This window comes from Triticum aestivum, chromosome 4D (genome assembly GCF_018294505.1).
Source record: "Triticum aestivum cultivar Chinese Spring chromosome 4D, IWGSC CS RefSeq v2.1, whole genome shotgun sequence".
NCBI lineage: Eukaryota > Viridiplantae > Streptophyta > Magnoliopsida > Poales > Poaceae > Triticum > Triticum aestivum.
Genome location: NC_057805.1, coordinates 94,586,783 through 94,598,209, shown reverse-complemented (window position 1 = coordinate 94,598,209; position 11,427 = coordinate 94,586,783). Strand labels below are relative to the sequence as shown.

At 46.5% G+C, this 11,427-nt stretch overlaps 2 protein-coding genes across 2 annotated transcripts; one reads left to right on the top strand and one right to left on the bottom strand.

The window, feature by feature from the left end:
- Window positions 1-443: 443 nt before the first annotated feature.
- On the top strand, window positions 444-5,278 carry LOC123096446 (cyclin-T1-3). The gene is made up of 7 exons (XM_044518191.1): window positions 444-681; window positions 1,512-1,780; window positions 2,544-2,625; window positions 3,057-3,191; window positions 3,451-3,626; window positions 3,712-3,863; window positions 4,476-5,278. The coding sequence occupies exons 2-7, from the start codon at window positions 1,542-1,544 to the stop codon at window positions 5,132-5,134; spliced, it is 1,443 nt and encodes a 480-aa protein (XP_044374126.1). The 5' UTR covers window positions 444-681; window positions 1,512-1,541; the 3' UTR covers window positions 5,135-5,278.
- Window positions 5,279-6,627: 1,349 nt separating this feature from the next.
- LOC123096445 (pentatricopeptide repeat-containing protein At3g26782, mitochondrial) lies at window positions 6,628-10,423 on the bottom strand. The gene has a single exon (XM_044518190.1). The coding sequence runs from the start codon at window positions 10,308-10,310 to the stop codon at window positions 8,301-8,303; it is 2,010 nt and encodes a 669-aa protein (XP_044374125.1). The 5' UTR covers window positions 10,311-10,423; the 3' UTR covers window positions 6,628-8,300.
- Window positions 10,424-11,427: the final 1,004 nt, after the last annotated feature.

Below are 11,427 nucleotides of genomic sequence, written 5' to 3'. Positions count from 1 at the left end.
GACTCGCGGCGATGGGGAAGGAAGCACACGGGAGGAGAGGAAGGAAGGTGGGGCCGTGCAAGTTGCTGCGGATCCGTTTTTCTGGCATGATTTCCGGTGGAGTCAATCCGGAAATCTAGGAATTGTCGGCGGGGTTGCGGGGATCGGCGACGCTGAGGGCTACGAGGATTGGCAGACTACCGCGTCTGTTTGGCAGAACATCCAATCTGAGACGTTGATCTGGGTGATAGACTATTGATGCAATATGAATGGTAGGATGTATTTAAGTTAATTTAATCCAAGGGTCTTGGTAATTCCGTGTATAATTTACTGTGTGGCTTTAGGGGGATTGATGTTTGCTTTTTAAATAGTAGTATAGATATAGATGGCGGGGCAAATCGGGAGCCGGAAGGTGATCCGACGGTTCAGTAGGGCCCACGCTCGACCGATCCGACGGCGTATCCAGGTGCACGCTGCACGCACAATCTCAAAACAGGCTAGCCAGGGTTCGCTCCAAGCGCCTCGCAGGCTCCCCAATCCCCGATACCTCCGCCACCGCCGTCGCCGTCGCCGCCTCGCCATCACGCCCCCCTCTACGCCGCATCGCCGTTGCTGGCTGCAGCTCTCCGCAGGCGACGACTAACCCGCCCCGTGACGCCCGCCCGGTCGGTCCCCGTGCTAGATTACGTCTTGATCTCTCAGGTTCTGATCTGATCCGATTTGTTTATCTTCCGAGATCTTCTTCTTTTTCTTGTTCAAATTGCTTCTGCGGCTCTCGGTTTGTGCGATTGTGCCTGCTAACTGAGAGCTCCAATGCTCGAAAGCACACTTCCTAGATTATTACTATGCTATGCGATTTGGTTCGTGGTTGCTGGAGCTAAATTTACTCGCTTTAATCATGACGGACTTATTAAAATGATAAAATCGTAACCGCGTGCTCAATTTTGGGGTCATTATATGTGTTTTTTGTGACCGGAGGATTAGATGTAGCCAAATTTCAAGAGGAATTCATAGTGGCCACTTGTAATATCGAGTTTTAGAGTATTTCAACGATTGCTTGAAAAATGTCCAGCTTTGTTTGGTGAACTGCGTTACTCCTGTGTCAAGGTGGAGTGAGGTTTGTGTTGGTGCTGGCTAACTGTTTCATGAATGATCTGCATGTCGCTAACTCGTTATCCTTGTAAATGGAGGTGCCTGCATTGACATGTTGTATTTGAGAAAACCCTTTTATTTGTTATATTATCATCCATGTGTCACGCATTCCTGGCTTCCATGATGGGCAGGCAGTTCACCAAAGATTCAGAGCTATATGGACATTTGCCTATTTCCCTTCATCGTTATAATCTGGGACTGATCCGGAATCCTTTGCATGCCAAGTTATCTTGTCCACAGAAAAGGCTTCTTTTAGATTTATAACGTTGTGAATAATGTATATGCATTTATTTGTACACGCATAGCTGCGCCCCCTTACTTTTATGCATGCTTATGATGTTAAGTTTGCAGAGGTGACAATATATATCTCACTTCGTCAGGTTCTTTAGAAGAAAAGAGGAAAATCATACATGGATATCATGCAGACAAGTGACTCTTCACATCATGGAATTGTAGAAAACAGCCCTTACAGAACTCCCTATGGTAGACATGTGGAAAGTGGCAACCTTGGTGGTTCATGGTATTTTAGTAGAAAAGAAATCGAGGAGAATTCCCTTTCAAGGAAAGATGGCATTGATCTGAAGAAGGAGTCTTATCTTCGGAAGTCATACTGCACCTTTCTTCAAGATTTTGGGATGAGACTTAAAGTGTAAGAATATATTGTCATTACTTGTTTTTCTGGGAAATAGAATAGCTGTTTAATAGCATTATGGAATCCTACCTATTGTTTTCATGTTTGTGTAGACTACCTGTCATTTTCTGATAGCTTGATTTCTTTTAAGCAGCATTTGTTTCTTTCTCATTTGCCCGCTCGCAGTATTCAAAACCCTTCATGATTGCTTCATGCTCATTTTATTTTGCAAGTCGAAGGAAAGTCTAGTGGACATCTAAAACATAAATGATTGCATTCGGTTGATGACAGTGTTGTACTCTAGTTGTACATGACTACATTCTGTACCCTAGGTTGCACCTTTAGAGACAAAATGTTTAGGCCTTAGCCCCAGTGTTGTACATTGATATGTTACTTTAGGGGCCACTCATGCTTGTCAGACATACAACGGGGGGTGCAACCTAGGGTACATCCTTGATTGGGTAGAACAGAAAAGATCAAACTCTGTTTAGTATATATATTTAGGCTTTTGTGTCCTTCAAGTACTTGCACCATGAATGTTTATGAATCGCTAAATGTCCCTATATACTCCCTCCGTCCCAAAATTCTTGTCTTAGATTCGTCTAGATACGGATGTATCTAATACTAAAACGTGACTTGATACATCCGTATTTAGACAAATCTAAGACAAGAATTTTGGGATGGAGGGAGTATCAGTTACTGCATAAATTATGCTCTTTGGCATGGTTGATAGTTATATATATTTCATGTTTTCCTTATGGTGAATGGCTTTAAAATGTAGGCCTCAAGTGACAATTGCTACAGCTATAGTATTCTGTCATCGTTTTTTCCTTCGTCAATCTCATGCCAAAAATGATAGACTGGTAAGCCTTACTGAAATTTGTATGTGCTTGTACATGTTTGCTGTCGGACAATATATTTTCGACTTTACATGTGAATGGTAGGCAGTATTCTAATATGGGTTCAATCATGAATGCTTGCCACCGATTTGTGAAAGACATAAGAAATAGTTGACTGACACTTGTAAATCATATTCCCTCCGTTCCTAAATATAAGCCTTTTTAGAGATTCCAAATATGGACTACATACGTAGCGAAATGAGTGAATCTACACTCTAAAATACATCTATATACATCCTACTAATTTCATCATATTTTATTGGATTCCATGATATGGTGAATTTTCTTTTGCTTTGCAGAAGAGATATGCAGTCTTTTTTGTTGTGTGTATAGCCTACAGCATAGATCTTGCTGCTCGTTGTAAGTTCTCAATGTTTGTTCGTTGTAACCTACAGACAATAGCCACAGTTTGCATGTTCTTGGCGGGTAAAGTTGAAGAAACTCCCAGACCCCTTAAGGATGTCGTACTAATTTCTTATGAGATCATCCACAAGAAGGATCCTGCCGCAGTTGCTCGAATTAAGCAAAAGGTGACATATTTAATTGCAAGTATTGTCTTGATATTTCTCATGTAGTTGCCTGTGCTATCCTTGTTTCCCCACACTTCTACTTCCTCCTTCCCATATATAAGAGCGTTTTTGACACTAGTGCGCTCTTATATTATGGGATGGAGGGAAATTATTCTGCCAATCTGCAAAAAAAAAAAATCTTTACATTCGTTATATTTTAATCCCCTGATTCCTATGACAAGAATGACTGTTGAGGATATTTTTGTGCTGTTTTGTGCAGGAGGTTTATGAACAACAGAAGGAGCTTATTTTAATCGGGGAGCGTGCTGTGCTTATAACACTTGGTTTTGACCTGAATGTGCACCACCCGTACAAGCCCTTGGTCGAAGCAATAAAAAAATTCAAAGTTGCTCAAAATGCGCTTGCTCAAGTTGCGTGGAATTTTGTCAATGATGGGTATGCTGAAATTACACTTATCCTTACAAACATAGTAACCCCCAATTATGCCTATTTAATTACTGCGCCTTAAAGGGGTGTACAGGCTACGTACTTCGCTTTGTCTCCAATTTAAACCCAATCATATTACGGCCGGCGCAATCTTCCTTGCTGCGAAGTTCCTCAAAGTCAAGCTTCCATCAGATGGTGAGAAGGTCTGGTGGCAAGAGTTTGATGTAACCCCGCGGCAGTTGGAAGGTTGGTCTCTAGATTTAATTCAGTAGTGCATGTTTGCACTATTGTACTATTCAATCTCCCAAGAATAGTATTTCACATCCTCACAGGTAGCAGCAGCTGTTGACATGCTTTAACTTTCTAGGAGCCTGTGTGGATTGGATTATCAAAATTCATCATTGGTTCAAAACTGATAAGTGTAGGTTGCCTAGGTCAACCAAGACACATGCTGTTGCTTGATGTGCTCTAAGGAATCTTATAATTATTAGTGTTCTGGGATACGCTAGGGAATGTCAAAACAGGAGCATACCATGTGAACCCGGCCTCTCGTGTGGAACCTGAAAGATTTGGGTTTGTCTATTTTTTAGTGTATTGGTAGACCTTATCACTTCTGTTATACATATATTAGCTTAGTAGCATCCCAAAGAGATGTAAATGAAAAAAATACAATCTAACATGAGGATGACACTTCTATTTTGGTGATTTTGCAATGCTAGTAAGCACTACTTTCTGTTAATTATATCCATTATTACTAGAAGTGATGCTCCTTTCTCTGCCACTGTTACTTTTGATGCTCTTTGTTGTGAAGTACTCCAGTAACATACACACACTAACCACCCGTGCTATTCTTTTCAGAGGTCAGCAACCAAATGTTGGAGCTCTACGAGCAAAACCGCGTGGTGCCACCACCGTCCCAAGGGAATGATACCGAAGGCAGTTCTGCAAGTGTGGTTAATCCACGTGCTGTGGGGAAGGCTCCTGGAGCTGCTGACGAGCGTCATGCTCATGGAAATTATCAAGCACCTAAACAGTTGAGCATGGTAGACCCCCCTGAGAAGCAAAACTCAAACCAGAGGATACCCAAGGTGGAAGCAAAGGATGGTATTGCCAGCAGCAACGAAGGCCCCAATATGTCATCCTCAATGGATGCAATGAAGAAGATAGACAAGGATAAAGTGAAAGCTGCGCTTGAGAAACGGAGGAAATCAAAAGGTGATGCCGGTAGAAAGGTTGACGTCATGGATGATGATGACCTGATTGAGAGGGAGCTGGAGCATGGAGTGGAGATGGCTGTAAAGGATGAGAAGAAACACGACAGAAGGCAGAGCTGGCCCCAGCCCCCGCACCAGAACGCTACTCGGACGGCAGAGAACGCCGAGGAGGGCGAGCTCTCCATGGACAGTCAAGAGTACCTTTCCACCGTGACTGAGCTCGACGACCGGAAGAGGAAGGATGTGTATGACCACAGGAGCTATGATCACGGCGAGAGGGGCCTTAAAAGGGCGAGATCATGAAATTAAGTATTCATCCCCGCCCCCCTCCCCTGCGTAGAACAATCGGCAGACTGTAATTTGATATGTTGGGAGATTTGAACTGTCATGTACTCCTACTATATAATTGAGAAAAAGAATTTCCCCTGGGTAGGCGTGCATTTTCAAGTGATGATGTTATCCAACATTGGGCAGCAGGTCCATGCTGCGAAAATTGTGTGAAATGGAGACTCTGGATGAATTTTATGCATCCATGGAAGTTCGTCCATGTGTAGGGAGAGATGCTATCTTTTGTGCGATCAGATGGTGTACATTCTGTTAGACGGATCATGCTGGTCGATCCGGTCACTGGAAGACTCGAGCCATGATGGAACAAGATTACAGAACTCGCACTGCAGTTCATGCACTATCCATCCAGTCTATGCTGTTTTTTTGTTTGAACCAATTGAATCAAAATCCATTGTCATAATCATTACATATAATTTGTCTGGACCAGAACAACACCCACTATTGCATTTACTAATGAAATACGAAAACATTAACGCCCGCACGTGTGGGCGTTTGGCAACTCGCCCACACGCATGGATCCTCGTCCAACCAATTCTGCACGAATCTTGGCGCGTTCTAGCAGTTTTTGTGAGCCACGTAGGACAAAACTGGTGTGTGGGCATTCATCCGGTCGCCCACACGTCCTTTTTCACCACACGGGGGCTGGTGTGTGGGCGTTTAGCAATTCGCCCACACACCAGTTTTCACGCACACAGAGGGGGCTGGTGTGTGGGTGTTTATCACTTCGCCCACACGCTCGTCTCCTCGCCCACACCCAAAGCTGGCAGTTGCCATGTGGTTCTGCAGGGTACATGGCAACTGCCCTAGTTTTGTTTGTAAGCAGACGACAACTCTCTTTTCCCCGAGTTGCCATGTGTTTTTGCATGGTACATGGCAACTGCCCTAGCGTGCATGTAAGCAGATGGCAACCCTTTCTTTTACATGGCAACTGCCCTAGCGTGCTTGTGAGCACATGGCAACTCTCTCTTTTACCCGAACATGTTTTTTTTTGCCATGCTTTTTTTGTAGTGCTACATGGCAACTGTCTAGTGTTAGTGGGTGGCAACTCCTAAAATTTTGAAATCATGGCAACTGCAGTAGACCAGACCATACATGGCAACTGCAGTTGAGCAACCATGGCAACTGTAGTTATCCGACATGGCAACCGAAGTTCGGCGACATGGCAACTGCAGTTAAACGAACATGGACGAGGGTCTGGACCATGGCAACTGCGGGCGCGCGGTGACTGTCACGCGGGGCATGCGGTACCACGAGGTACGAGGCCTGACGTACGGGGCGTGTGGGCGTTATCTATTTCGCCCACACACGCGTGTGAGAGGGACCGGGAGGAGAAAAAAAGGTGTGTGAGCATTATTTGTTTTGCCCACACGTAAGTGTATGGGCTGTTCCTTTTATACACCACACAAAATATGTGAGCAGACTCTCAAACGCCCACACGTGTGGCACTTATCGGCGTCCATGAAATATCCTTCACCATCGACTAAAAATGGAACGCAAGAGGATGTCAGGATCAGGCTCCTTGAATGCAAAAGGGTTTTTTTGCCTCAGCCAAAGAGTTTTTGCCGGTAATCTTCTCCCTAACGGAGGAGCCTTGCTTTGGTGCTGGTGGACAGAACGCAACAGAGGCAATCATGAAGAAAGAAGACTTTAGGTCGAAGCTTTTCGATACACTGACGAATGGAGGGAGTTTCTAGTCTAGGGCCAAAACCCACTGTACCCGTCGTGCAGCAGTGTAGAGGGAGAAGCCACCGAGTCATATGGTGAAGATCAATACCCACGCGGCGTTTTCAGAGCGGTCTAGAGCAGGTGGTTGAGGACTCATCTGCATGATGATACACTGGATATTTGGTTTGCAGCTGCTTGAGCAATCAGATCGGATTGTTCCTCAATTGGAAGGAGATGTTTTGAGCGATCACTTGACAAACAGTTTCTTTTGGGGAAGCCACTTGGTGGACTTCAGTCGATCAGGTCGCAGTACACGTTTATCATTCGATAAAACATAGCTAAGGGGTTCATCATCCCAATACACAGGAGAATTAGAATTAAACATGATCACTTAAATACCTTGACCAAACAAACCATTGCATGCTTGAATCACTTCCAGGCAGTCAGGCTCGACGATGATGGTGTTACATCCCAAGTTTTCAACCAGTTCCGGGCCCTTCTGGATAGCGGTCGCCTCCACCGTGGCCGAGTCCAACATGTGATCAAGAGCCCAGTGACCGGTTCACCATGATCATTGCGGAGGACCGCAGCTGCTGCCCCTGTTCCATTTTCAAAGTATGATGATGCATCCACATTCAGTTTATAAGAATTCCATGGAGGCTTCCCTCATCGTATCAGGGCTGGTTGTGAACTGCTCAGAGCTTTTGCATAGTTCCCGCTAATAGCCTGAATTGCAAACACAGTTGACTTAGCAGGTTCCACCTTTCCTCCATTAACAACCTCCTGTCGCTGCCACAAGATATACCATGCCCCTACAGCAATCGTCTTCTGTACACCGTACAGACCCATAACCGCTGAATCTTTGACAGTACTCAAAATTTCCTCAAGCATCACTGACCCGTGATCGATCAATCTGCGTTGCTTGTTTGATGAACACCTCAAGTCCCTGCGCTTGCCAAACCTTCCTCGCATGCCACGCCGCCCGTGAACATCAGGTGCTTTATATCCTTGGCTCCCCAGCAGCAGATGGGACATTGGGGTGAGGTCTTGATAAGCCTACCTGCAAGAACAATCATCCCCGGTATCACACTGTGAAGAGCCCTCCATAGGAAAAAATACCTTGCTGGGGACATGTAAGTTCCATAGGGGATCTCCCATACTGGGTTCAGCCTCAAGCTGCCTTGTCCATCCGATCGACGTCTCCTTGAACCAACTTGTTGTGCCATTCATTATAGTATGCAGATCTTACAGAAAAGGCGTAAGTTTTTGATTTATGCCAAGCTATAAAATCTTCTAAGTTCCCAGTGTTCAGGGCAGCAAGGCAATGTCATTAGCCTAATCGAGATGAGGTGTAACAAAATATGTCTTGGAAATAAATCGACCTGTACATAATACCACGGTGGTATGACGGACAACGAAGATGGTATCACGACCTCAGCCCTCTTGCACGACCCTATCACCAATAATCTCCACAAGAGCATGATCCATCCTTGAAATGATGAAAGCGCTGTAAATCTCTAACAATAATTTCTCGTTCAGCGGACTTGGAAATAAACTTGATTACTGCATGGCAATCAGTACAGACCCGGAGATTCTTTATCACATGGATTACTGAACCCGGGATAGAGTTCATCAGAGCAAAAGCAACGGCAAGCTTTTCACTATGGATGCGCAACGCAGATTCTTTCTCCTCTTCATCCAAATCATGATGAACAGAGCCCGTGTTTGGTACATAGCCTGCCTTTTGCGCTATGTCAAGCAGTTTCCCCAAATAAGAATAGATCTCCTTGTGCTGAGGATGACTCGTGTCGCCAACATAAAACACATGGGTTTTACCTTTCAATTCAACTGAGCTATACCCTGGAGGCTTTTCTATTCCTCTTGTTTTAACCAGAACTCTCATTCTCTCCACATCTTTCCACATTCCAGCTTCTGCATATATATTGGACAATAAAACATAGTACCCACTGTTGGTTGCATCCAACTCAAACAATCTTTTCGCAGAAATTTCTGCCAGCTCAACATTTTTATGGACTCGACATGCACTAAGAAGAGCTCCCCAGATAGCAGCATCAGGTTTAACCTTCATTTCTTTAATGAGGCCATAAGCCTCATCAAGACAACCGGCGCGGCCAAGAAGATCCACCATGCATCCGTAGTGTTCCACTCCAGGTTCAACCCCAAACTTATTCTTCATGGTTTTGTACCAATAACGGCCCATATCTAAAAGACCAGCATGACTGCAAGCAGCTAAAACCGAGATAAAAGTTATGTAGTTAGGGTTTTGCCCCGATCTGCACATCTCATTGAAAACTTCAAGGGCGTCTTGTCCATGACCGTGCATACCATAACCAGTAATCATGGCAGACCATGAAAGGACATTCTTCTCCTTAATTTTGCCGAAAGCTTTTCTTGCCATTTCCACTCTTCCGCACTTGCTGTACATATCAACTACAGAAGTTCCAACATAGGTATTTTCCTCCAAACCCATTCTTACCACCTGATTATGAACACGCTTTCCAGTCTGTATCGTCCCAGCATGCGCGCAAGCCAGTAACACAGCAGAGAACGTCACAGCATTGTACCTAATGCCTCCACCAACATTCAGCATCTTGCAATACAGCTCGAGGGCCTCCGCCGACAACCCATTCTGAGCATACAGCGCAATCATCGTATTCCAGGACACGACATCCTTCTCCATGGTATCAAACACCTTCCTCGCAGCCGGCAGGTCACGACCACCGCCTTTGGCATAAGCGTCTAACATCGTGTTGACCACCCCAGCATCCACGTCCAGGCCAATCTTCACAATAAGCGCATGAAGGCTAGCAGTAATTCCGCGGACAGGGACACGGGCCGACGAGGAGAACGCCACGAGTGCAGCCGCCTCGTCCACCGCCATGGCAGAACCAGATGTGAGCAAGTCGCGGAAGAGAGCGAGCGAGGGGTAGACTAGATTGTTTCGCAGGTAGCCAGAGCACATGGCTGTGATAATGACAGGGTTGGGGCTGGGAATTTCATCGAACGCCTTGCGGGCGTCGAGGGGGCGGCAGCAGTGGTGGTACATGTGGAGAAGAGCGGAGGCGGAGAAGGGATCGGAGGGAAAGAGACCGGAACGGAGGGCAAGGAGGTGTAGCTGGCGGCCGGCGACGAGCGAGGTGGCGGCGGCAGCTGCGCGGAAGGCGGGGGGAAGGGCCGGGAGGAGCGCGGCCGGGTTAGCGCGGAGAGCGGCGGCAAAGGTGGCCAGAGCGGCGACGGCGTCTCCGGAAGCAAGAAGGTCGGCGACGGCGGCGGACCAGGAGGCAGGACGGGAGGGGTCCACGGCGCGGAGGAACAGCGCGCGGACGGAAGGGGTGGAAGTATGGAGGGGCGTGCTCTGTAGGCTTTGAGTGTTGGAGGTGGGGACTGCCGTGGAAGGCGACGCCGCTCGTGGGTTGAGCGGAGGCTGCACTCTTGCTGCCGCCATTGCTGAGATGCCGGTGGTGGCAACAACGCAGCCAGGAGCGGAGGTTGATGAGCGCTTTCGTGAGAGAGGTTCCGAGGGAGAAGGAAGACGTAGGGTGTGTTTGGTTTATGCCAAGGTTGCCCCACCAAACTCGATGGATCACGAATTTTCCCGCTGATGTAATCCGTGGAGTGCTGGCGATCTTGCCACGTCCACAGGTTAATGAAATGCAAGGTGTTTCAGATAAAAAAAGCATTAGCTAGCCAAAATTTTGATTGTTCATGATTTGGCCAGCATTGTCAAAAAAATGAACTAGAATTGGCTCGAGTTCATTGGCATGCCAAAAAATTGGCAACTATCCAAATAAAGACTAATTTTTCGCTCATGACCAAAATTTTGGTAGGATGCACTTTGGCGACAATCTAAACACACTCGTAATAAAAGGGCATGTGTAAGCCACAATAAACAAATCTTCCCCTCAAAGGTGTGTGCGGACGTAGTGCGCGTGTTATTTTTTTTTATTTATTTCAGACTTCTGGTGTCGGTGTACACAAACAGGGGTATTTGTTTCCCCTTGACTAGTGCACAGGCTTGCGGGGCCTCCCGGGCAAACTGCCCTTGCCGGGCATGACTAGACTTAAGAGAAGCAAGTCAACAAGAGACCACCTCAGGGAAGCCTCCCTTGCCGGCCAGGAGAGCCTGGCCGGGTCAAGGCAGCACCAGAGGAGCGAGACCAGTTTGCCCCGGCAAGCTTTCCGGGGCCGCCAAGACGACAACTCGCTAGGCTCCTTGCCGGCAGGCTTTTACCAAAACACCATAGCACCCTAGTCATTAATCAGTGCGTTGTCAAGCTATCAGACAATCAGGTGGATCCTATCAAGCACGTGGCGGCGTGGTAAGAAATAGATTAGCTTTATTGACACCCGTCCGAAGGACGTGTCACACTAACAAGAAGAAGCAGATAAGCGGCGCGACAGGCTTGCCGGGCTTCAACCTCAGCACGACACCTAGCAGTGCATTTAATACACTTTGTCCTAACTGCCAGAGTTAGGTATGATAGCACCATTAGCTATCTAATCACCTTGAAATGACTGTTTTGCCACAGTGGTCGCCCCTTAACCTATAAAAGGAGGCCCGA

Coding starts and splice junctions, on each gene's coding strand:
- LOC123096446 (XM_044518191.1), top strand. CDS start 1,542: ATGGATATCATGCAGACAAGTGACTCTTCACATCATGGAATTGTAGAA. Junction 2,626..3,056: donor ATGCCAAAAATGATAGACTG/GTAAGCCTTACT, acceptor TGTAACCTACAG/ACAATAGCCACAGTTTGCAT. Junction 3,192..3,450: donor TTGCTCGAATTAAGCAAAAG/GTGACATATTTA, acceptor TGTTTTGTGCAG/GAGGTTTATGAACAACAGAA.
- LOC123096445 (XM_044518190.1), bottom strand. CDS start 10,310: ATGGCGGCAGCAAGAGTGCAGCCTCCGCTCAACCCACGAGCGGCGTCG.